The sequence below is a fragment of the Pinus tabuliformis genome, chromosome 1_1 (genome assembly GCF_031772625.1).
Source record: "Pinus tabuliformis cultivar Carrire ecotype Pingquan chromosome 1_1, CPIR1, whole genome shotgun sequence".
Taxonomy (NCBI): Eukaryota; Viridiplantae; Streptophyta; class Pinopsida; order Pinales; family Pinaceae; genus Pinus; species Pinus tabuliformis.
Genome location: NC_142297.1, coordinates 284,776,022 through 284,800,469, shown reverse-complemented (window position 1 = coordinate 284,800,469; position 24,448 = coordinate 284,776,022). Strand labels below are relative to the sequence as shown.

The 24,448-nt window shown below is 39.4% G+C and overlaps 5 protein-coding genes and 1 pseudogene across 5 annotated transcripts; 2 read left to right on the top strand and 4 right to left on the bottom strand.

Moving 5' to 3' along the window:
* Positions 1 to 764: 764 nt before the first annotated feature.
* On the bottom strand, positions 765 to 1,792 carry LOC149212646 (uncharacterized). Its single transcript, XM_089390634.1, has 3 exons — positions 1,386 to 1,792; positions 1,201 to 1,280; positions 765 to 1,095 (listed from the first exon to the last, which is right to left on the bottom strand). Exons 1-3 carry the CDS (start codon positions 1,700 to 1,702, stop codon positions 935 to 937), a joined length of 558 nt encoding a protein of 185 aa, XP_089246760.1. The 5' UTR covers positions 1,703 to 1,792; the 3' UTR covers positions 765 to 934.
* Positions 1,793 to 2,090: 298 nt separating this feature from the next.
* Positions 2,091 to 6,571, top strand: LOC149212645 (uncharacterized). The gene is made up of 4 exons (XM_089388770.1): positions 2,091 to 2,501; positions 2,670 to 4,031; positions 4,515 to 6,013; positions 6,547 to 6,571. Exons 1-4 carry the CDS (start codon positions 2,091 to 2,093, stop codon positions 6,569 to 6,571), a joined length of 3,297 nt encoding a protein of 1,098 aa, XP_089244896.1.
* A 1,688-nt stretch (positions 6,572 to 8,259) lies between these two features.
* Positions 8,260 to 9,237, bottom strand: LOC149212644 (uncharacterized). Its single transcript, XM_089390633.1, has 3 exons — positions 8,881 to 9,237; positions 8,696 to 8,775; positions 8,260 to 8,590 (listed from the first exon to the last, which is right to left on the bottom strand). The coding sequence occupies exons 1-3, from the start codon at positions 9,195 to 9,197 to the stop codon at positions 8,430 to 8,432; spliced, it is 558 nt and encodes a 185-aa protein (XP_089246759.1). The 5' UTR covers positions 9,198 to 9,237; the 3' UTR covers positions 8,260 to 8,429.
* Positions 9,238 to 9,584: 347 nt separating this feature from the next.
* LOC149212643 (uncharacterized) lies at positions 9,585 to 14,065 on the top strand. The gene is made up of 4 exons (XM_089388769.1): positions 9,585 to 9,995; positions 10,164 to 11,525; positions 12,009 to 13,507; positions 14,041 to 14,065. The coding sequence occupies exons 1-4, from the start codon at positions 9,585 to 9,587 to the stop codon at positions 14,063 to 14,065; spliced, it is 3,297 nt and encodes a 1,098-aa protein (XP_089244895.1).
* Positions 14,066 to 15,841: 1,776 nt separating this feature from the next.
* Positions 15,842 to 16,781, bottom strand: LOC149212642 (uncharacterized). The gene is made up of 3 exons (XM_089390632.1): positions 16,375 to 16,781; positions 16,190 to 16,269; positions 15,842 to 16,084 (listed from the first exon to the last, which is right to left on the bottom strand). Exons 1-3 carry the CDS (start codon positions 16,689 to 16,691, stop codon positions 15,924 to 15,926), a joined length of 558 nt encoding a protein of 185 aa, XP_089246758.1. The 5' UTR covers positions 16,692 to 16,781; the 3' UTR covers positions 15,842 to 15,923.
* A 2,120-nt stretch (positions 16,782 to 18,901) lies between these two features.
* Positions 18,902 to 19,011, bottom strand: LOC149212641 (U6 spliceosomal RNA; annotated as a pseudogene).
* Between the last annotated feature and the right edge of the window lie 5,437 nt (positions 19,012 to 24,448).

Sequence of the window (24,448 nt, the reverse complement as noted above, 5' to 3'; positions counted from 1 at the left end):
TACCGAAATAAACAGACACAGATATACGAGTTAATATTCCTGAGTCTGAGAGTGTAAATAAATATACAGCTAACAGAATAAAATCTTGTTCTTAACGACCGCGTACAGACTCATAGATGAAATATAAGTTATAACAGAGGTGTGGCATACTGCGGCCAGAATCAAATAAAGAAAGTTCATTATTAGAAACCAGCGAGATACAGAGCATATGCAAGTATAGATATGACGCAATGCATGTAAAGTCACTATGTCTATGAACCCGTGGTATGAGACCATAAATTACTTTTGAAGCTTAACCGATAATAAGAAAGACGGTAGAGCGCTGTGTAACAGCCGGGTCATTAATAAATAAAAAGCCGAATAATTACACTGACAAAGAACATTTAGGTACAGTAGTGCAGGGTAAACCCTCAGATAAACCTCAAACCAACATTAAAACATGAATGTCCCGGTATGCCAAACAAATGAGATGGATGTGCTGTGCGCCAACTATAAACATAAACAATTTACTAAGATGCATTTCTGAATATCGAACTTGAGTAGAAACCCTCATACAAAACCCAGAAAATATAGGCGGTAAGGGTTGGACCTGCTCCCTTTGTTTCGGAAGCAGGCCGTGATGCCTGAGACCGCAACAAATGAATCTTGTCATGATTCCCAAGAAATGAAACCAATACATACGGTAAACATGCCTGTGAAATTATATATAAATATATTAACTTCGTTCAGAGACGATGAACGTCTGTACAAAACTAAGGATAAACTTAAGATGCACGAAAAGATGCAAACATTCCATATTACATTCATTGCCATAAGGCCGTAGAGTAAGGAAAAAATAAATATGCTAACAGGCGTTACAGGTCGGGTAACCCCGGCTCATAGTAATAGCAAGTTTCAAAGAAATATGGACTGTGCATTGTGTAAAGCAAATCCTTTATATAAACGACTGTAAAACAACATGACCAAATATCAAAACCCTCGGTTGGCCTGTGGCCATAAACCGACAACTTCTAAACCCAAGGGTTTGTAAAGTACAGAATCGGCCAAGAATGCCGCCTGTGAATAACATCAAGTCTCGAAACCAGAGTAACAGACCTGGGCACATAAATACCGTGCATCAGCTCCGTCGGTCATTAACAACCGCCAAACATTCATTCCAAGCTGACTAAATGTCTAGACATACTACTGAGAAGGGATTACCCGAAAGGAATGCAGGTCGATCAGAAGATCCCTCGGATGGTCGACGCCATGGAAGCCAAACCCTTCTGCACGGCACCGCACTGTGTAAATCATCAAAGTATGGAGGTAAACGTTAGAACCTGAGAGAGAGTAGATGCCATGAATTAACCGTAAGCTGTAACATTTTACCATAGATAAGAAGATACCTGTGCGAGCAGCAGAGTGGTATGGTGGTGGAGTCTGTCGGAAAACCTGTGTATGCATAATGTGCAAATGAGCCAGAACCGAAGAACTCGGTAAACTTATATGTCAACCAAACCCTAAGGTCATTTTTCACCGTCCGATCTGGAGACACAATCTTCATCGTTCGTTTGGGCGGGAGCATGGCACGTTTATCGAATGCACAAACCGTAGAATGGTCACATGGCTCCACATGGCCTGCAGCCACCTGGCCATGACCGTTCACCATGTGGCGCTGGAGTTTAATGACCATCCGGACGAGGGAAAACCAATGCACCAGCATGCGTTGAGTTATTAAAAAGTTAATGTATAGTAAGACCACATACGAGGTGTAACATATGTTAAAGAATATCGATTAAGGTGTGTGAGCCATAAATCATAATCCACGTTTATACAAAGTCATATACTCGTGCGAAACAAATGTATCCTAACCATGGTAAAATGGAAGGTAGGACATAACAAAGTTTTTTTTTTTTTTATGGTAAAAGTAGCAGGGTCGTGACAATGTGGTATCAGAGCGAGGTTTCAAAAACTGAGACCTCTGGAACAGCAACAAGAACAGAAAGAACAATTATCTTATATATGTATACAATACAATGTCATTAATCATGTCTTTTTGTGTATATCAGGAACATATTGAGACATTCCACAGCTGACAGTTATACAATAAGATGGAGGAAATGCCGGGAGCTGGTGGCATTCCACCAGACAACACAGGACTGTGGGTTCAGCTTGGTGCTGAGACACGCAGTGCTAATCAGGCAATACTTCAGACCGTTCAAGAACTGAAGGGTGAAATGGCACGCTTGCGAGAAGACAATGCACGATTAACTATGGAACAAGAAAGAATATTGAAGAGCTTGTCGGTAAAACAAAATCCACCCTTACCCAGTCCCAGTGCAGAACAGCAAAGGGGCACTGAGGAGCGGAATTATGCTCCTGAAATTTCAGAAGAGCGGGAAGACCATTCTGATAACGTGCAAGAGCAGCAGGCTACCAAGAGACAGAGAACGGAACTACAGGGGGAATTTCGAAAAATCAAACCCCCACTCTTTGATGGAGAACAGGAGGAAGCAGCAGAAGCATGGCTGATTAATATTAATAAATATTTTCAGCTGTACGAATATGATCAAAATCTGAAGGCACGGTTGGCTATATTCCAGTTGCAAGGCAAAGCCACCTTGTGGTGGGAAGAAATTAAAATTGTGAAGGGGGTAAGTGAGCAAAGCATAACCTGGGAAAAGTTTCAGAAATATTTTAAGGAGAGGTACTTAACTGAGCGCTTTTATGATGAGAAGGCGCGAGAATTTCATGATTTACGACTAGGACAACAATCCATGGATGAATTCATAAATCGCTTTACCTCTCTACTGCGTTATGTGCCTTACATAAAAGAGGAGAAGGCCAAGGTGCAAAGGTTTGTGAGTAGTTTGCCAGCCTATATCAGAGAGCGAATCGAGTTTGACAACCCCCGAACTATGGATGAGGCAATTAGGAAGGCCAGAATTTGCTACCAGCAGCACAAACAAAAGGGAGAAATTCCCAGCAGAAAATGGAATGAGAGAAAAGGTAGCAGAAATGCTGGAAACAACAAAGGCAGCCACGGAAATGGTGGCAAAGGGGCTGGAAAAGGACAGTTTAACAGAAGCACGAGTAAGGGAACTTTCCGGCCTAAGCCAAACGAGAACAGGATTAGTGAACCCCCTGCTAAATCAGAGGTTGAAGGAACCAAACCACCAGTTCAATGCTGGGTATGTGAGGGACCGCACTATGCTAGGAACTGTCCGCAGCGTAAAAGAACTGATCAGATATCTCAAATCCATGAAGCTTCCACTGTAGGTGACGTGGCACGCAGTGTACCAAGGATCAATGCAGCATTAGAAGACCGGCAAGCGGAATATCAACCTTCCATGGTGGAATTCGAAGGTAAGATCTCAAACCTTTCTGTAGCTGTACTTATTGATCCAGGGGCTACGTTAAGTTACGTTAGTCCAAAAGTAGTGGAACATTGTAAGCTACCATCAGAAAAGTTTAAAAACCCATGGTTGGTCCAGCTGGCTACGGGGGCCAAAAGGCGGGTTTTAGCTAAAGTGAATAACTGTTCTTTTAGTATAGCTGGACAGCCTGTAAAGGCAGATTTGAATATACTTCCGTTAGGTTCCTATGACATACTTATTGGTATGGACTGGCTGGAGAAGCACTGGTCGTTGGTGAATTGTAAAACCAAGACCATATACTACAAGGATGATTTGGAACAGCAGCAGGAATTGCAGGGAATTAAACGTCCTGTTCAGGTTCGACCTATAACTGCAACACAACTAGCTAAGTGTATTAGAAAGAAATGTCAAATCTATGCCATACAGGTTGGCTATGCGAATCAAAAAGATAAGATGTCTGCATTAAGTGACATACCAGTAGTGCAGGAATTTACAGACGTCTTTCCTGAAGAGATTCCGGGTCTGCCTCCAAGAAGGGACATAGATTTCACTATAGAGTTGGTACCAGGGGCAGCTCCAGTATCGAGGGCACCATACCGGATGAGCATACCAGAGTTGACGGAATTGAAGTTGCAGCTCCAGGAATTGCTAGATAAGCAGTACATTCGACCTAGTGTATCACCTTGGGGAGCTCCAGTATTGTTCGTGAAGAAGAAGGATGGGACCTTTCGCATGTGCATAGATTACCGACAGCTGAATAAGCTCACGGTCAAAAACAAGTATCCTCTACCCAGAATAGATGAACTTTTTGATCAGGTGAAAGGAGCAAAGGTGTTTTCCAAAATTGATCTGCGATCTGGTTATCATCAGATCAGGATCAAGGATGAGGACATTGCCAAAACTGCTTTCCGAACACGCTACGGGCACTACGAATTCGTAGTGCTACCTTTTGGTTTAACCAATGCGCCAGCCACCTTTATGTGCATGATGAATAGCGTGTTTCACCAGTTTTTGGACAAGTTTGTACTGATATTCATTGATGACATTTTGATATATTCTCGTTCCCAGCAGGAACATGAGGAGCACCTTAGATTGGTGTTGCAAACTCTTCGGGAGCATCAGCTTTATGCTAAATTTAGCAAATGTGATTTCTTTAAGGAAGAAATTCAATATCTGGGTCATGTGATTACAAATGAGGGAATTGCGGTTGATCCCGAGAAGATAAAATCTATTATGGAGTGGCCTACACCCAAGGATGTTTCGGACATCAGGTCCTTCATGGGATTAGCTGGTTATTACAGGAGATTTGTGGAAGGCTTTTCGAGAATAGCCTATCCTATTACCTCATTACAAAAGAAAGGAAGGGCGTTTAAGTGGACAGCAGAATGTCAGCAGAGTTTTGATCGTTTGAAACACCTACTCACCACCGCACCCATCTTAAGAATCGCAGATCCTAATAAGGATTACGTGGTGTGCACTGATGCAAGCAAAGAGGGCGTGGGGGGAGTATTGATGCAGGAAGGGCAGGTAATAGCCTATGAATCTAGGAAATTAAAAGAACATGAACAGAAATACTCTGCATACGATTTAGAATTAACTGCTGTAATTCATGCCCTTAAAATGTGGCGACATTATCTTCTCGGAAAGAAATTTCTGCTGTTAACCGACCATCATAGCCTAACGCATTATTTCAATCAGCCCACTTTGAACGCGAGACAAGGTCGTTGGGCAGATTTTCTAAGTGGGTTTGACTTCGAAATAAAACATTTAAAGGGCAAAGAAAATCGGGTAGCAGATGCCTTAAGTCGAAAAGTTCATAATTTATGTGAACTTTCAGCCAGCCGGTGGCAGAGTTCGCTGGTTGAACAAATAAGAACAGCAGCGCACAACGACTCAGAATATCAGCATTTGAAAGTGCAGGTACAGCAAGCTGATCATGACAAGTTACAGCAAGGGTATACATTGGATAACACGGGGATGCTGTATCTCAATGGAAAAATGTATGTACCCAACTCCGGTGACCTTAAGAAGCTGATCTTAGATGAATTCCACATCAGCCATTATGCCGGTCATCCAGGATATCAAAAGTTGGTTATGGCACTCAAAAAAGAGTATTACTGGCCTGGAATGAAAAGGCAAGTGGTGGAATATTTGGCAAAATGTTTGGAGTGCCAGCAAATTAAGGCTGAACACCAACACCCAGCGGGACTGTTACAGCCCCTACCTATTCCGGAATGGAAATGGGAAACCATCTCCATGGATTTTATAACTAGTTTACCACGAACGAAGAAGGGTAATGATTCTATTATGGTTGTAGTTGATAAACTAAGTAAAGCAGCACACTTTATACCCGTACAGTCTACCTACAAGGCGGTACAAATTGCGCATCTCTTTATGCAGAATGTGTTCCGCCTGCATGGAATGCCAAAGGTAATCATATCGGACCGTGATGTGAAGTTCACCTCCACTTTCTGGAAAACATTGTTTGCTGAGTTGGGCACCCAGCTGAATTTTAGTACAGCATATCATCCACAAACCGATGGACAAACTGAGCGTGTCAATCAGGTATTGGAAGATATGCTGAGGGCAAATGTGATGCTCAAGCCTACTCAGTGGGAAGAATATTTGCATTTGATTGAATTTGCCTACAATAATGGGTATCACACCTCCACCCAGCTAAGTCCCTTTGAGGTTTTGTATGGGCGAAAATGCCGCACACCCTCGGGTTGGAGTGGGGTAGAGGATAAATTGAATTTGGGTCCAGAAATGTTAAAGGACATGGAAGATATGGTAAAGAAAGTACGAGCAAACCTAAAGGCTGCACAAGACAGACAGAAAAGTTTCGCAGATAAGAAAAGAAGATTTGCAGAATATAAAGTGGGTGATCATGTATTTGTAAGGATTCAAACTAGAAGGAGCGCACTGCAGTGGAGCGGGTGCGCTAAACTAGCTCCCCGATATTTCGGACCATTTCAGATTCTCGCTAGAGTAGGACCGGTGGCCTACCAACTTGCTTTACCCAGCCACATTAGGATTCACAATGTGTTTCATGTTTCTGTCCTAAAGAAATATGTGTATGACCCTAGACATGTTATACAATGGCAAGATGTACGGGTAAGAATTGATCCGATTAGGTTTAATTATACCACTACACTTAATGAGGAATTGATTAAGTGCTGGTTGTTTGCAGGTCGAACCGGAAGGCGGGGTCCTAGTCGAACCACAGAGCATTCTCGACCGGAGAGAAGTGCAGCTGCGGAAACGGGCTATTACCCAAATTAAGGTGCTGTGGCAGCATTATGGCCCTGAGGAGGCTACGTGGGAAGACGAGGAACTTTTCAGAAAAGCCTATCCAAATTTATTTGATAAGAATGGACATCGGGACGATGTCCAATCCTAGGGGGGGAAGATGTAATAACCCTGGTAACTTGTAATTTCCGGTAATTGTTGTGGTAAAAACAATATGGGTGACAGCTTGTTATTAAGACATTATTATTTGTTAAAAGAAAATATAATGAACTATTATACACATGTGTTGAAAGAATGATGGCAGCCTCCACAAAGGGGCCTTTTCTATTAAAAGAAAAGAATCAGTTAAGAAACTGAACAGGAGACAACTGCCTCTCACCCAGAAAGGGGTGGAAAAGGAAAAACCTCTGGGCTGTTAGGGAACAGGCAGAGGCGGACTCCAGAGGAGAGAGCAGAGTGTGAATACTGGGTTAAGTCTGGTTATGACCAGATAACCCTGCACCGTGGTGCTTGAATCTTGAAAAAGGCTGTGGCCTACAAGATAGCTCGGAGGGGAGATCCAGTGTAGTGGATTCTCGAGGTTGGGAGGATAAGAGCTAGATTACTGCAGGTGAACATTACAGCAAAGCGACAGTAGCAGATTACCAGGTACGCTTATTAGATAGCTTTACTTAAAATCAGGTAATGATTGCATATGGAATATAATGGTCTAGATTCTTGATTTAGAAAAAGAAATGTTAGCAAATACAAGTGCCTGTGTTTATCTTTATGGAGGTGATTACAGGTATATTTAAAGTGTGGTATTTATATATACAGTCGACAGTGAGACTTCTCGTTGACAAGATGGAAACCATGATTAAATATACAAATGCACTAACTGACATTTTCTTTACCGAAATAAACAGACACAGATATACGAGTTAATATTCCTGAGTCTGAGAGTGTAAATAAATATACAGCTAACAGAATAAAATCTTGTTCTTAACGACCGCGTACAGACTCATAGATGAAATATAAGTTATAACAGAGGTGTGGCATACTGCGGCCAGAATCAAATAAAGAAAGTTCATTATTAGAAACCAGCGAGATACAGAGCATATGCAAGTATAGATATGACGCAATGCATGTAAAGTCACTATGTCTATGAACCTGTGGTATGAGACCATAAATTACTTTTGAAGCTTAACCGATAATAAGAAAGACGGTAGAGCGCTGTGTAACAGCCGGGTCATTAATAAATAAAAAGCCGAATAATTACACTGACAAAGAACATTTAGGTACAGTAGTGCAGGGTAAACCCTCAGATAAACCTCAAACCAACATTAAAACATGAATGTCCCGGTATGCCAAACAAATGAGATGGATGTGCTGTGCGCCAACTATAAACATAAACAATTTACTAAGATGCATTTCTGAATATCGAACTTGAGTAGAAACCCTCATACAAAACCCAGAAAATATAGGCGGTAAGGGTTGGACCTGCTCCCTTTGTTCCGGAAGCAGGCCGTGATGCCTGAGACCGCAACAAATGAATCTTGTCATGATTCCCAAGAAATGAAACCAATACATACGGTAAACATGCCTGTGAAATTATATATAAATATATTAACTTCGTTCAGAGACGATGAACGTCTGTACAAAACTAAGGATAAACTTAAGATGCACGAAAAGATGCAAACATTCCATATTACATTCATTGCCATAAGGCCGTAGAGTAAGGAAAAAATAAATATGCTAACAGGCGTTACAGGTCGGGTAACCCCGGCTCATAGTAATAGCAAGTTTCAAAGAAATATGGACTGTGCATTGTGTAAAGCAAATCCTTTATATAAACGACTGTAAAACAACATGACCAAATATCAAAACCCTCGGTTGGCCTGTGGCCATAAACCGACAACTTCTAAACCCAAGGGTTTGTAAAGTACAGAATCGGCCAAGAATGCCGCCTGTGAATAACATCAAGTCTCGAAACCAGAGTAACAGACCTGGGCACATAAATACCGTGCATCAGCTCCGTCGGTCATTAACAACCGCCAAACATTCATTCCAAGCTGACTAAATGTCTAGACATACTACTGAGAAGGGATTACCCGAAAGGAATGCAGGTCGATCAGAAGATCCCTCGGATGGTCGACGCCATGGAAGCCAAACCCTTCTGCACGGCACCGCACTGTGTAAATCATCAAAGTATGGAGGTAAACGTTAGAACCTGAGAGAGAGTAGATGCCATGAATTAACCGTAAGCTGTAACATTTTACCATAGATAAGAAGATACCTGTGCGAGCAGCAGAGTGGTATGGTGGTGGAGTCTGTCGGAAAACCTGTGTATGCATAATGTGCAAATGAGCCAGAACCGAAGAACTCGGTAAACTTATATGTCAACCAAACCCTAAGGTCATTTTTCACCGTCCGATCTGGAGACACAATCTTCATCGTTCGTTTGGGCGGGAGCATGGCACGTTTATCGAATGCACAAACCGTAGAATGGTCACATGGCTCCACATGGCCTGCAGCCACCTGGCCATGACCGTTCACCATGTGGCGCTGGAGTTTAATGACCATCCGGACGAGGGAAAACCAATGCACCAGCATGCGTTGAGTTATTAAAAAGTTAATGTATAGTAAGACCACATACGAGGTGTAACATATGTTAAAGAATATCGATTAAGGTGTGTGAGCCATAAATCATAATCCACGTTTATACAAAGTCATATACTCGTGCGAAACAAATGTATCCTAACCATGGTAAAATGGAAGGTAGGACATAACAAAGTTTTTTTTTTTTTATGGTAAAAGTAGCAGGGTCGTGACAATGTGGTATCAGAGCGAGGTTTCAAAAACTGAGACCTCTGGAACAGCAACAAGAACAGAAAGAACAATTATCTTATATATGTATACAATACAATGTCATTAATCATGTCTTTTTGTGTATATCAGGAACATATTGAGACATTCCACAGCTGACAGTTATACAATAAGATGGAGGAAATGCCGGGAGCTGGTGGCATTCCACCAGACAACACAGGACTGTGGGTTCAGCTTGGTGCTGAGACACGCAGTGCTAATCAGGCAATACTTCAAACCGTTCAAGAACTGAAGGGTGAAATGGCACGCTTGCGAGAAGACAATGCACGATTAACTATGGAACAGGAAAGAATATTGAAGAGCTTGTCGGTAAAACAAAATCCACCCTTACCCAGTCCCAGTGCAGAACAGCAAAGGGGCACTGAGGAGCGGAATTATGCTCCTGAAATTTCAGAAGAGCGGGAAGACCATTCTGATAACGTGCAAGAGCAGCAGGCTACCAAGAGACAGAGAACGGAACTACAGGGGGAATTTCGAAAAATCAAACCCCCACTCTTTGATGGAGAACAGGAGGAAGCAGCAGAAGCATGGCTGATTAATATTAATAAATATTTTCAGCTGTACGAATATGATCAAAATCTGAAGGCACGGTTGGCTATATTCCAGTTGCAAGGCAAAGCCACCTTGTGGTGGGAAGAAATTAAAATTGTGAAGGGGGTAAGTGAGCAAAGCATAACCTGGGAAAAGTTTCAGAAATATTTTAAGGAGAGGTACTTAACTGAGCGCTTTTATGATGAGAAGGCGCGAGAATTTCATGATTTACGACTAGGACAACAATCCATGGATGAATTCATAAATCGCTTTACCTCTCTACTGCGTTATGTGCCTTACATAAAAGAGGAGAAGGCCAAGGTGCAAAGGTTTGTGAGTAGTTTGCCAGCCTATATCAGAGAGCGAATCGAGTTTGACAACCCCCGAACTATGGATGAGGCAATTAGGAAGGCCAGAATTTGCTACCAGCAGCACAAACAAAAGGGAGAAATTCCCAGCAGAAAATGGAATGAGAGAAAAGGTAGCAGAAATGCTGGAAACAACAAAGGCAGCCACGGAAATGGTGGCAAAGGGGCTGGAAAAGGACAGTTTAACAGAAGCACGAGTAAGGGAACTTTCCGGCCTAAGCCAAACGAGAACAGGATTAGTGAACCCCCTGCTAAATCAGAGGTTGAAGGAACCAAACCACCAGTTCAATGCTGGGTATGTGAGGGACCGCACTATGCTAGGAACTGTCCGCAGCGTAAAAGAACTGATCAGATATCTCAAATCCATGAAGCTTCCACTGTAGGTGACGTGGCACGCAGTGTACCAAGGATCAATGCAGCATTAGAAGACCGGCAAGCGGAATATCAACCTTCCATGGTGGAATTCGAAGGTAAGATCTCAAACCTTTCTGTAGCTGTACTTATTGATCCAGGGGCTACGTTAAGTTACGTTAGTCCAAAAGTAGTGGAACATTGTAAGCTACCATCAGAAAAGTTTAAAAACCCATGGTTGGTCCAGCTGGCTACGGGGGCCAAAAGGCGGGTTTTAGCTAAAGTGAATAACTGTTCTTTTAGTATAGCTGGACAGCCTGTAAAGGCAGATTTGAATATACTTCCGTTAGGTTCCTATGACATACTTATTGGTATGGACTGGCTGGAGAAGCACTGGTCGTTGGTGAATTGTAAAACCAAGACCATATACTACAAGGATGATTTGGAACAGCAGCAGGAATTGCAGGGAATTAAACGTCCTGTTCAGGTTCGACCTATAACTGCAACACAACTAGCTAAGTGTATTAGAAAGAAATGTCAAATCTATGCCATACAGGTTGGCTATGCGAATCAAAAAGATAAGATGTCTGCATTAAGTGACATACCAGTAGTGCAGGAATTTACAGACGTCTTTCCTGAAGAGATTCCGGGTCTGCCTCCAAGAAGGGACATAGATTTCACTATAGAGTTGGTACCAGGGGCAGCTCCAGTATCGAGGGCACCATACCGGATGAGCATACCAGAGTTGACGGAATTGAAGTTGCAGCTCCAGGAATTGCTAGATAAGCAGTACATTCGACCTAGTGTATCACCTTGGGGAGCTCCAGTATTGTTCGTGAAGAAGAAGGATGGGACCTTTCGCATGTGCATAGATTACCGACAGCTGAATAAGCTCACGGTCAAAAACAAGTATCCTCTACCCAGAATAGATGAACTTTTTGATCAGGTGAAAGGAGCAAAGGTGTTTTCCAAAATTGATCTGCGATCTGGTTATCATCAGATCAGGATCAAGGATGAGGACATTGCCAAAACTGCTTTCCGAACACGCTACGGGCACTACGAATTCGTAGTGCTACCTTTTGGTTTAACCAATGCGCCAGCCACCTTTATGTGCATGATGAATAGCGTGTTTCACCAGTTTTTGGACAAGTTTGTACTGATATTCATTGATGACATTTTGATATATTCTCGTTCCCAGCAGGAACATGAGGAGCACCTTAGATTGGTGTTGCAAACTCTTCGGGAGCATCAGCTTTATGCTAAATTTAGCAAATGTGATTTCTTTAAGGAAGAAATTCAATATCTGGGTCATGTGATTACAAATGAGGGAATTGCGGTTGATCCCGAGAAGATAAAATCTATTATGGAGTGGCCTACACCCAAGGATGTTTCGGACATCAGGTCCTTCATGGGATTAGCTGGTTATTACAGGAGATTTGTGGAAGGCTTTTCGAGAATAGCCTATCCTATTACCTCATTACAAAAGAAAGGAAGGGCGTTTAAGTGGACAGCAGAATGTCAGCAGAGTTTTGATCGTTTGAAACACCTACTCACCACCGCACCCATCTTAAGAATCGCAGATCCTAATAAGGATTACGTGGTGTGCACTGATGCAAGCAAAGAGGGCGTGGGGGGAGTATTGATGCAGGAAGGGCAGGTAATAGCCTATGAATCTAGGAAATTAAAAGAACATGAACAGAAATACTCTGCATACGATTTAGAATTAACTGCTGTAATTCATGCCCTTAAAATGTGGCGACATTATCTTCTCGGAAAGAAATTTCTGCTGTTAACCGACCATCATAGCCTAACGCATTATTTCAATCAGCCCACTTTGAACGCGAGACAAGGTCGTTGGGCAGATTTTCTAAGTGGGTTTGACTTCGAAATAAAACATTTAAAGGGCAAAGAAAATCGGGTAGCAGATGCCTTAAGTCGAAAAGTTCATAATTTATGTGAACTTTCAGCCAGCCGGTGGCAGAGTTCGCTGGTTGAACAAATAAGAACAGCAGCGCACAACGACTCAGAATATCAGCATTTGAAAGTGCAGGTACAGCAAGCTGATCATGACAAGTTACAGCAAGGGTATACATTGGATAACACGGGGATGCTGTATCTCAATGGAAAAATGTATGTACCCAACTCCGGTGACCTTAAGAAGCTGATCTTAGATGAATTCCACATCAGCCATTATGCCGGTCATCCAGGATATCAAAAGTTGGTTATGGCACTCAAAAAAGAGTATTACTGGCCTGGAATGAAAAGGCAAGTGGTGGAATATTTGGCAAAATGTTTGGAGTGCCAGCAAATTAAGGCTGAACACCAACACCCAGCGGGACTGTTACAGCCCCTACCTATTCCGGAATGGAAATGGGAAACCATCTCCATGGATTTTATAACTAGTTTACCACGAACGAAGAAGGGTAATGATTCTATTATGGTTGTAGTTGATAAACTAAGTAAAGCAGCACACTTTATACCCGTACAGTCTACCTACAAGGCGGTACAAATTGCGCATCTCTTTATGCAGAATGTGTTCCGCCTGCATGGAATGCCAAAGGTAATCATATCGGACCGTGATGTGAAGTTCACCTCCACTTTCTGGAAAACATTGTTTGCTGAGTTGGGCACCCAGCTGAATTTTAGTACAGCATATCATCCACAAACCGATGGACAAACTGAGCGTGTCAATCAGGTATTGGAAGATATGCTGAGGGCAAATGTGATGCTCAAGCCTACTCAGTGGGAAGAATATTTGCATTTGATTGAATTTGCCTACAATAATGGGTATCACACCTCCACCCAGCTAAGTCCCTTTGAGGTTTTGTATGGGCGAAAATGCCGCACACCCTCGGGTTGGAGTGGGGTAGAGGATAAATTGAATTTGGGTCCAGAAATGTTAAAGGACATGGAAGATATGGTAAAGAAAGTACGAGCAAACCTAAAGGCTGCACAAGACAGACAGAAAAGTTTCGCAGATAAGAAAAGAAGATTTGCAGAATATAAAGTGGGTGATCATGTATTTGTAAGGATTCAAACTAGAAGGAGCGCACTGCAGTGGAGCGGGTGCGCTAAACTAGCTCCCCGATATTTCGGACCATTTCAGATTCTCGCTAGAGTAGGACCGGTGGCCTACCAACTTGCTTTACCCAGCCACATTAGGATTCACAATGTGTTTCATGTTTCTGTCCTAAAGAAATATGTGTATGACCCTAGACATGTTATACAATGGCAAGATGTACGGGTAAGAATTGATCCGATTAGGTTTAATTATACCACTACACTTAATGAGGAATTGATTAAGTGCTGGTTGTTTGCAGGTCGAACCGGAAGGCGGGGTCCTAGTCGAACCACAGAGCATTCTCGACCGGAGAGAAGTGCAGCTGCGGAAACGGGCTATTACCCAAATTAAGGTGCTGTGGCAGCATTATGGCCCTGAGGAGGCTACGTGGGAAGACGAGGAACTTTTCAGAAAAGCCTATCCAAATTTATTTGATAAGAATGGACATCGGGACGATGTCCAATCCTAGGGGGGGAAGATGTAATAACCCTGGTAACTTGTAATTTCCGGTAATTGTTGTGGTAAAAACAATATGGGTGACAGCTTGTTATTAAGACATTATTATTTGTTAAAAGAAAATATAATGAACTATTATACACATGTGTTGAAAGAATGATGGCAGCCTCCACAAAGGGGCCTTTTCTATTAAAAGAAAAGAATCAGTTAAGAAACTGAACAGGAGACAACTGCCTCTCACCCAGAAAGGGGTGGAAAAGGAAAAACCTCTGGGCTGTTAGGGAACAGGCAGAGGCGGACTCCAGAGGAGAGAGCAGAGTGTGAATACTGGGTTAAGTCTGGTTATGACCAGATAACCCTGCACCGTGGTGCTTGAATCTTGAAAAAGGCTGTGGCCTACAAGATAGCTCGGAGGGGAGATCCAGTGTAGTGGATTCTCGAGGTTGGGAGGATAAGAGCTAGATTACTGCAGGTGAACATTACAGCAAAGCGACAGTAGCAGATTACCAGGTACGCTTATTAGATAGCTTTACTTAAAATCAGGTAATGATTGCATATGGAATATAATGGTCTAGATTCTTGATTTAGAAAAAGAAATGTTAGCAAATACAAGTGCCTGTGTTTATCTTTATGGAGGTGATTACAGGTATATTTAAAGTGTGGTATTTATATATACAGTCGACAGTGAGACTTCTCGTTGACAAGATGGAAACCATGATTAAATATACAAATGCACTAACTGACATTTTCTTTACCGAAATAAACAGACACAGATATACGAGTTAATATTCCTGAGTCTGAGAGTGTAAATAAATATACAGCTAACAGAATAAAATCTTGTTCTTAACGACCGCGTACAGACTCATAGATGAAATATAAGTTATAACAGAGGTGTGGCATACTGCGGCCAGAATCAAATAAAGAAAGTTCATTATTAGAAACCAGCGAGATACAGAGCATATGCAAGTATAGATATGACGCAATGCATGTAAAGTCACTATGTCTATGAACCTGTGGTATGAGACCATAAATTACTTTTGAAGCTTAACCGATAATAAGAAAGACGGTAGAGCGCTGTGTAACAGCCGGGTCATTAATAAATAAAAAGCCGAATAATTACACTGACAAAGAACATTTAGGTACAGTAGTGCAGGGTAAACCCTCAGATAAACCTCAAACCAACATTAAAACATGAATGTCCCGGTATGCCAAACAAATGAGATGGATGTGCTGTGCGCCAACTATAAACATAAACAATTTACTAAGATGCATTTCTGAATATCGAACTTGAGTAGAAACCCTCATACAAAACCCAGAAAATATAGGCGGTAAGGGTTGGACCTGCTCCCTTTGTTCCGGAAGCAGGCCGTGATGCCTGAGACCGCAACAAATGAATCTTGTCATGATTCCCAAGAAATGAAACCAATACATACGGTAAACATGCCTGTGAAATTATATATAAATATATTAACTTCGTTCAGAGACGATGAACGTCTGTACAAAACTAAGGATAAACTTAAGATGCACGAAAAGATGCAAACATTCCATATTACATTCATTGCCATAAGGCTGTAGAGTAAGGAAAAAATAAATATGCTAACAGGCGTTACAGGTCGGGTAACCCCGGCTCATAGTAATAGCAAGTTTCAAAGAAATATGGACTGTGCATTGTGTAAAGCAAATCCTTTATATAAACGACTGTAAAACAACATGACCAAATATCAAAACCCTCGGTTGGCCTGTGGCCATAAACCGACAACTTCTAAACCCAAGGGTTTGTAAAGTACAGAATCGGCCAAGAATGCCGCCTGTGAATAACATCAAGTCTCGAAACCAGAGTAACAGACCTGGGCACATAAATACCGTGCATCAGCTCCGTCGGTCATTAACAACCGCCAAACATTCATTCCAAGCTGACTAAATGTCTAGACATACTACTGAGAAGGGATTACCCGAAAGGAATGCAGGTCGATCAGAAGATCCCTCGGATGGTCGACGCCATGGAAGCCAAACCCTTCTGCACGGCACCGCACTGTGTAAATCATCAAAGTATGGAGGTAAACGTTAGAACCTGAGAGAGAGTAGATGCCATGAATTAACCGTAAGCTGTAACATTTTACCATAGATAAGAAGATACCTGTGCGAGCAGCAGAGTGGTATGGTGGTGGAGTCTGTCGGAAAACCTGTGTATGCATAATGTGCAAATGAGCCAGAACCGAAGAACTCGGTAAACTTATATGTCAACCAAACCCTAAGGTCATTTTTCACCGTCCGATCTGGAGACACAATCTTCATCGTTCGTTTGGGCGGGAGCATGGCACGTTTATCGAATGCACAAACCGTAGAATGGTCACATGGCTCCACATGGCCTGCAGCCACCTGGCCATGACCGTTCACCATGTGGCGCTGGAGTTTAATGACCATCCGGACGAGGGAAAACCAATGCACCAGCATGCGTTGAGTTATTAAAAAGTTAATGTATAGTAAGACCACATACGAGGTGTAACATATGTTAAAGAATATCGATTAAGGTGTGTGAGCCATAAATCATAATCCACGTTTATACAAAGTCATATACTCGTGCGAAACAAATGTATCCTAACCATGGTAAAATGGAAGGTAGGACATAACAAAGTTTTTTTTTTTTTTATGGTAAAAGTAGCAGGGTCGTGACACAGGACATCCCCATGGAGGAGTGGGAAAGCATGGTTCCCGATCCAGGGAATTCTCGAGGCCGTCACTCCCTCTTTAGGCAAACCATACAACAATATTGGGTAATGAAGAATGTGGTGGCATGGGCCATGACCCTGAATCGAGAACAAGCAGCAGGTGATAGAACAAAGGCACAGGAGAAAAACAAGGAAAAGGATCCAGTCAGGGCTGAACTACTCAGGGAAATAGCAACAGTTCAAATACAGACCTACAGAAACAACTTGGCCTTGGGAAGAATTGAGTAGACACTAAAAGATATGAAGTGGAGAATTGAGCAGACATTACAAGATATGAAGAGGAGCGAGATGCCTGGCTCCAGTGCCAAAGCGCCAGCCCCAGTAATATCCTTGGATGAGGATTGATGCAACGGTCTAGTTCAAATCTGATAAAATTTTGATGAAATGCATTCACTTGTTTAATTTGTTTTATCTGAGCAGTAGTATAGACAGTCAAAACAATGTCGCTAGATGGATAGCAAAAACCTTTTTAAATTTTGGACAGGTTTTAATGTAGACAGGTGGCAACTTGGTTTCCTTTGGGAAAGTAAGTCACCTGTAATAGATGGAAGTCTATGATTTTGGAAAATTAATATAAATAGAGGAAGCACTACCAAGTTTACAAAAAAAAGTAATTGAAATTAAATGAAATTGTTTATTAGCATAAATTTTAATTCAAAATCATATCATGTTAATTCTTATTCAAATTCAAAAGTAGTAATATACTCATTAAAACAAATTGGGAAATAATAAATGTGTTTAGTCTTAGATATTAATTGCATGACCAATGATATAAAGTATTGTGCAAGATGGTAGAGACCTATCATGTTAATTCTGATTCAAATTCAAAAGCAATAATCTAGTCATCAAAACAAATTGTGAAAGGATAAATGTCTTTAGTCTTAGATATTAATTACACCAGCAAAGATATAAATAATTGTGCAAGATGGTAGAGATTATAAAGGATATATGTTTGAAGCAATAAGATTCACAAAAATTGAAACTTTGGGTGGGCCTTTTGTCAAAGTCAATGGATTGATTTTCATGGACTAGGGAAATACAAATGAAATGCTTCGAACTTACTTTTCATTTTTTTCTTTTTGGCTTTCAGGTATCTTAGGTATTTTTTTTTGCTTTCATTTGTATCTTCACTAACGTAAAAATATGCATGTTTTCATATATATGTCTAAATATATATATTTGAACTAATTTTCCATTTTAACCTTTTGGCATAAGCTCAATGATTTCCACATATATAATTTTTTTCATAATAAAATCCCCAAAGGATTGACAACATATCTAAAATGGATTTTTCCTGATAAAAAACCATAAGTTATAACAGTTTGTAAAATTCAAATCGAATCTTGTCTGTCCCTAAAGATTTCTCGTTAGCCATGCCCTATATAAGATTGGACAACTCGTCTTAGTGTAAAGGATTAAAAGGAGGCTTCTCTCAAATTGAGAGACTATAAAAAGTACAACCTTTATAATCAATGCCTTGGTTAATCACTTGTTATTTTAATAGCTAGTGCAAACATCTCCCATTATTTTTTATTCACTGTCATCTCTCCTTGAGCATGCTTGATAGCAAAAATAATTTATTATCCATGCTTTCTTTGTAAATATTCAAAATGAAATATTGTAGGTTCCTCACCATCCTTGGCACAATTAATCATGGCTTTGGTCTTCACTCCCTACTTCTATTCTTTTCAAACACTCTAAGTTGTTCAAGCTCCCCAACTTGTTATTTCTCAACTGTGTTGAAAAGGTCAACCTTCAAGGCTCAATGTCTAATAGTGATGTGTGGCTTCCTAAGGTTTCTCTCTTTCACTTGACAAGTATGTGCTACTATCTTACCCCAACCTCTCAATTTAGTGAAATATACCTTTAGATTGGAACTTGTCCTTCTTCACTATTGGTCTTAAGACTTGACCCATTCCCCTATTTCAATAATGTTAAAATTTAGACCATTTTTCAATTTTCTTGTATGATCCTTGTTCAAAGGCCATGCTAATCTTCTCTCTATTGCTCCAAATTTAGTTGATGTTCCATATATGCATAGGTTCAACAAAATTTTGTGATGTTAAAGCATGGCTACACCCAGACTTAATCCCATATTTTTAGATGCTTTTGAGTGTGTTTGGTAGCTTTGGACATTGAAGGCCACTAAAGACATTTCAACGATACTTTCCTAGCTTTGTTTCTGCTATATCCTCATAGTTTATGGTGGTTTGGTCCAACTTTTCATCCTTATACCTTGACTTAAACCCACATTTTTAGCTTCTTTTGAATACATTTGGGTGACCTTGGCAATTGAATGCCATTAAGAAGATGACAAAGGAATTTTTGAGGATATTTTTGTCATATCCTCCCATTTTATAGTGGTGTGGTTCATCCTTTTTGTCCTACACAAATTCTCTTTTTCAAATTTCTATACATTTATCGGATCCACCTATTTGGACTCTTTCGCATATTCTCCTCCAACATAATCTTGCCCTATATACATTGACTGAATGTTGCCCCCATTTCACAAAAATTATGCACTAGGAAAAAGAACTACAGAGAAAAAGGTGGCTTTGGGATTCTTGATCATGTGAGATTAGATTCTCAAGATGCCCAATGGAGCCTAATTTTTTTTATTTTTTTATTTTTATTTTTATTTTTTTTTTATTTTTTTTCAGAAAGAAAAGCACTATATTATATTGAGGCAATATATACAATATGTTCTGATGGATCTCATAAGAAGACCGCATCTGAGAAACTGTATAAAGGATCATTTCAACATGTTATCAGCCTAGATAAAGGAGACCTGAAGCATCACATAGGAGTCAATATATACAACATGTATAAAGGAGCATTCAGCATGTTCTCAGCCTAGAATCTGAGGCATCACATAGGAGCAAGTCATAAACTTAAGGACACAATACAGTAATGGGCATATGACAAAAAGAAAACCAGTGCATCCCGATGAAAGCCCTCAGAAACCAATCGATGGCGCAAAACCAAAATTAGTCTCCACACAAACTGCAGTCAATGATAGAGAGCTGAGACAGAAGACATAACAAATATGGAGGACATATTTGAATCCTCAAATATTTTTAAGTTCCTCCACTTCCAAAGGCTCCATATAGTGATGGGAAGGATTTGGCGCTTGACAGCTTCTTGTCTTCCCCACCAGGCAAAAGCTGCATCAACATAGATGATGTTAAGGTGCGGAAAGGAAAAAAATGAAGCTAAATCATACCAGATTTGTTGGGAGACCATGCATTTGAAGAAAAAATGATAGTTTGATTCCTCCTCCATCTTGCATAACACACATCTGCTGGGTCCTTTCCAAGAACGCTTTCTTAAGGTTTCCCAAGATAAATTCTTGTTGTGAAAGACTAACCAAGAGAAAATGATCACTTTGAGGGGGCAGCCAAGTCTCCACCAGAACACTAGAAAAATCTGTCTAGCAGGCCTGTTTTTTTGGAAATGAGATCCAAGTAGATGTCCTTTATAGTGGCATGAGAATTAGAGAGAGATAAAGACCATACCACATGGTCATCAATCCCGGCCCGCTTTAAGCCACCCTTTTTGAGGGAGATTTTGAGATTATCCCAGAGAAGAGACAAGGCCTGTGGGATACCAAGATTTCCTGCATTCTTGAGCGAAGGAGAGGGCCCTCTCCATTCCTCAATAACCTTGTTCCAAGTGAAAATACCAGATCTGTGGAGATAAAAAAGAAGAGGAGCAGGAACCTGTAAATTACCCCTGAAACCAGCAAAAGAGTCGAAACCAATGAGGATTTTCCGGCCAGAGAAGATCCTCCATTTAAGATTGTTAAGAAAGTATTGCTGAATTCTCCTGAAACAAAGCCAAATAGCAGACCCTTGCTTAATACCAATGGAGCCAAACCTGAACCAGAATTCCAAGCTTCGTCCTTTTTGATACTTTTGGTGGATAATTTCACTCCAGGGGTTTGAGTCAAAGATTCCTCTCCATAAGGATTTATAGACAAGAGCTTTTCCAAAAATCCTTATGTCCATCAAACCCCATCCGCCAAGTTTTTTTTGGCAGGGATAAGAGATCCAGTTTTGTGAGATGGATTTTGTTCATAATGAAAGTAAAAAATCTTGTTTTGATCTTTGTTCATAATGATTCAACGAATATTTGGATGCCTCTTAATAAACTACTAGAGAATAAATAACATTTTAACCTATAAAATGACCCTTCTCAGTAATTACAACAACCACAAGAATTATACAGTCTTTCATAAGGAGTAATGCAATCAAAATTTTAATGAATTTCTACCAAAAAATTCTTTTCGTTCTTTTAGTTTTCATTTTATATGCAAGTGAATTACTAAAATTAGGTTTATTCCATATCAGTATATCAGAAGCACTATACAACTAAAATGCTCTGCCTCCTTACATAGCAATTGGTTCTGGTTTCTCATGCATTTACTAGATGTCAAACCTTTCTCACAATAATGCCATCCCTACAAACAACACATAATTAAAATCATATATTGTATGAAAAGGTTGTCTTCCAAACACATTAAAAGAGGGAAAACAAATACAGATCACAAAGACCAAAGGGTAAGAGTGCTAGGGCCTGAAAGTGACATCGAATAGATAACCTTGAGGATCCAAACCTTGCATAAAACAACATAATGCAGATGTAATGGACCTATGAGCACTATGGGTTTGGATTTGACTTTGAGCTAGAAAAGTTAAAGGCTCAAACTAATTCCAGGCACTGAGATATGCTTGAGTTGACAAACAACATATTTTATGTAAAATAAAATGAATGATTGAGAATCTTACCAGAAATGTAAGGTGGATTTTCACACCTAACGAATGACAAAAAAACAACACTCTATTACTAAAATTATTACAAAAGAGAAAACACGACCTTTTTTGTCTCCACAACACCTCTAACCTCCATTAGCACTCCTTCGGGCACCACTATGTAACATTTTTATATATGTTTTCTGGTTTCCTTGCATGTTTCTGCCATTGCATATGTATTAGTTCTCCATAGAAATAAACCTCCCATAACTATGGGAAAAAAAATTGTCCCCAAGAAGAACACTTCTCGCACAACCTACAAACTTGAAACGACTCAGAAGATCATCTTAAGTAAACAATACAGAAGAAAATAAACTTAAATGTGTTCAGATTCCGACATTTAAGAAATATTTCACCGTTCAATGAGAACTTTCAAAGCTCAAATGCATTCAAATTCCGCCATTTAAGATATATTTCACAGCTAATTGAGAACATTCAAATTATCTCTGTCGATAAAAAAACCACAAGAAATAATCTAAAGAATAATCATCACATCAATCTGCCACTGGAAGTCAATCAAACTCTTCTGACATTGCTAGTAGCTGGTTGTTAAGGAAATGAGCACCAATGTTTTAGCATAATTGGTATTTCCTAGAAAATCCATGAATCTCTGACCACTACAACAAGGTCACGGTCTATGTTGTGATAAATCATATCTGAGATGAGCGCATGTAGGGAAGGCATGACTTGAGAAGAAGTCGACAGGAACAATGATAGCCATGATTGCACATGTTAATTTTCTATTCGATTGAGGATGACAAAAATGAAGAGTTGGTATTGGCTATGTTGAACAATGTTTGCCCTGCCGAATCCGACAAAGAGTACACCTTCAATGTAAATAACACTCAATGAGTAGCTTTCATTTGTGGTTTTTATCCTTTCTCCATGAAAAAGTTCTCTATATTGTCTAATGGGTTCTCTCTATTTAAGAGACCTTGCAAACCAAGTAAACGTTACATGTATCAAATAGCTTCTTACTCTTTAGCACAATCTTGCTAGCATGGTTGTAACACAATAATTTATTTCTTCAAATTCATAGAAGAGGGTTGTATTTATAGTCTAATCATGTTTGAAAATGCATTAGTTTGAACGTGAATCCAATAGATTCAATTATGGCCAGCCATGTGATTGATTTGATAGAAAGGATAGCAAAGCACTCTTCTATTGTGGAATCATCCACTTAAATATTGAAGCAAATGATGGAATTAATGAGTCACATAATGACACAAATCAAATTACTATAGAAGTTCTACATAGAGGAAAGGACTCCTTAGATTGGTCCAGTGAAAAATAAAGAGAAATTTGTTTAACCTTTTCAAAGTTCAACCTAAAATTTGACATGGATTTATGGTATATAATTAGCTTATAATCCATAATTTTAAGAGCTTTAAGTATATTATATGAGTGTGTGTAATATACTTTACACAAATGGCTCCATGTGTGTTTTGTTGGGCATAGTGGGGTGGAACCCCTTATCAGGGAAATAGTCCTTATAATGAAGCTCGAAGGACCCTTTATGGGGCCTTGAAGTGGCTCGTTGAAAAAAACTATTGATAGACTTTTATGAATAGGTTTTAATGAAGAGTTTTTTATCGAGCAACTTTTGTCAATATGATTCTTCCTTTGGTAGTTTTACAACACACCCTTTCGTGGTTCATGTTAATGCAATCTTGATTAAGGAACTATGATTATAGTATAGTCTAGGGTTAGTGGAGTTAGGGTTTATTGATGTTGTAGGATATACATATTGTATTGTAACACTATAACATATAATATATATTGAAAAACCATTCTTGTTTTTTCAATTTGATTTTTGACAATAAAATATCTTTATTAAATATGTATGTGTTTGTGTATACGTACAGGCCATTGCATCTTCCCATATTTATTAAAATTATATTTAGAACAATTAATTATACATGATTAAAACTTACACGCATCAATTTACATATTCAAATTTTATATAAACATGAACCTGTAATATAAAATATATTAATTTAAAATATTAAGAATTTGATTGAAATATAGATACATTTTTTATGTTTGGCGATGTACTATAGAATACACAAATATTTATATAAAAGTTTAATTTTTATACATAATTAAAAAAAATTACAATATAATCCATTTATTTTTGAGAAGCAATATTAAATTTATTGATTTAAAATATTAGGAAACTGATTAAAAAGCAATACTAAATTTATTGATTTAAAATATTAGGAAATTGATTAAAATGTAAATGCATCATTAATCTTTAATAATTATATTGGACCATATTCTATAAAATAGATAAATACTTAATATAAAAATTTCGTTTTTATATATAATTTAAAAAAACGTATTTTACAATTTAATCAATCTAATTTTAAAAAGCAATTTACAATGATCATCATTTAATATATTAATATTAATATTAATATTAATATACTTTTGGAGTTCTAGTTACACTTATATGTACATATTATTATTATGAATGTCTCATCTACACAATATTAGTCAAAGCGCTCCTCTAGTTATCATTATGTAAATTGGTTGATAAATAATTTATTTTTATGAAAGATTTTTCAGCGCAAATTATAAGAAATTTTGTTTGTCAATGCGTTTTGAACCAATTAGTGTTTCTATACAAATATAGCCATTAGTTAGTCATTGTAGCCGTTTCCTAGTCAAA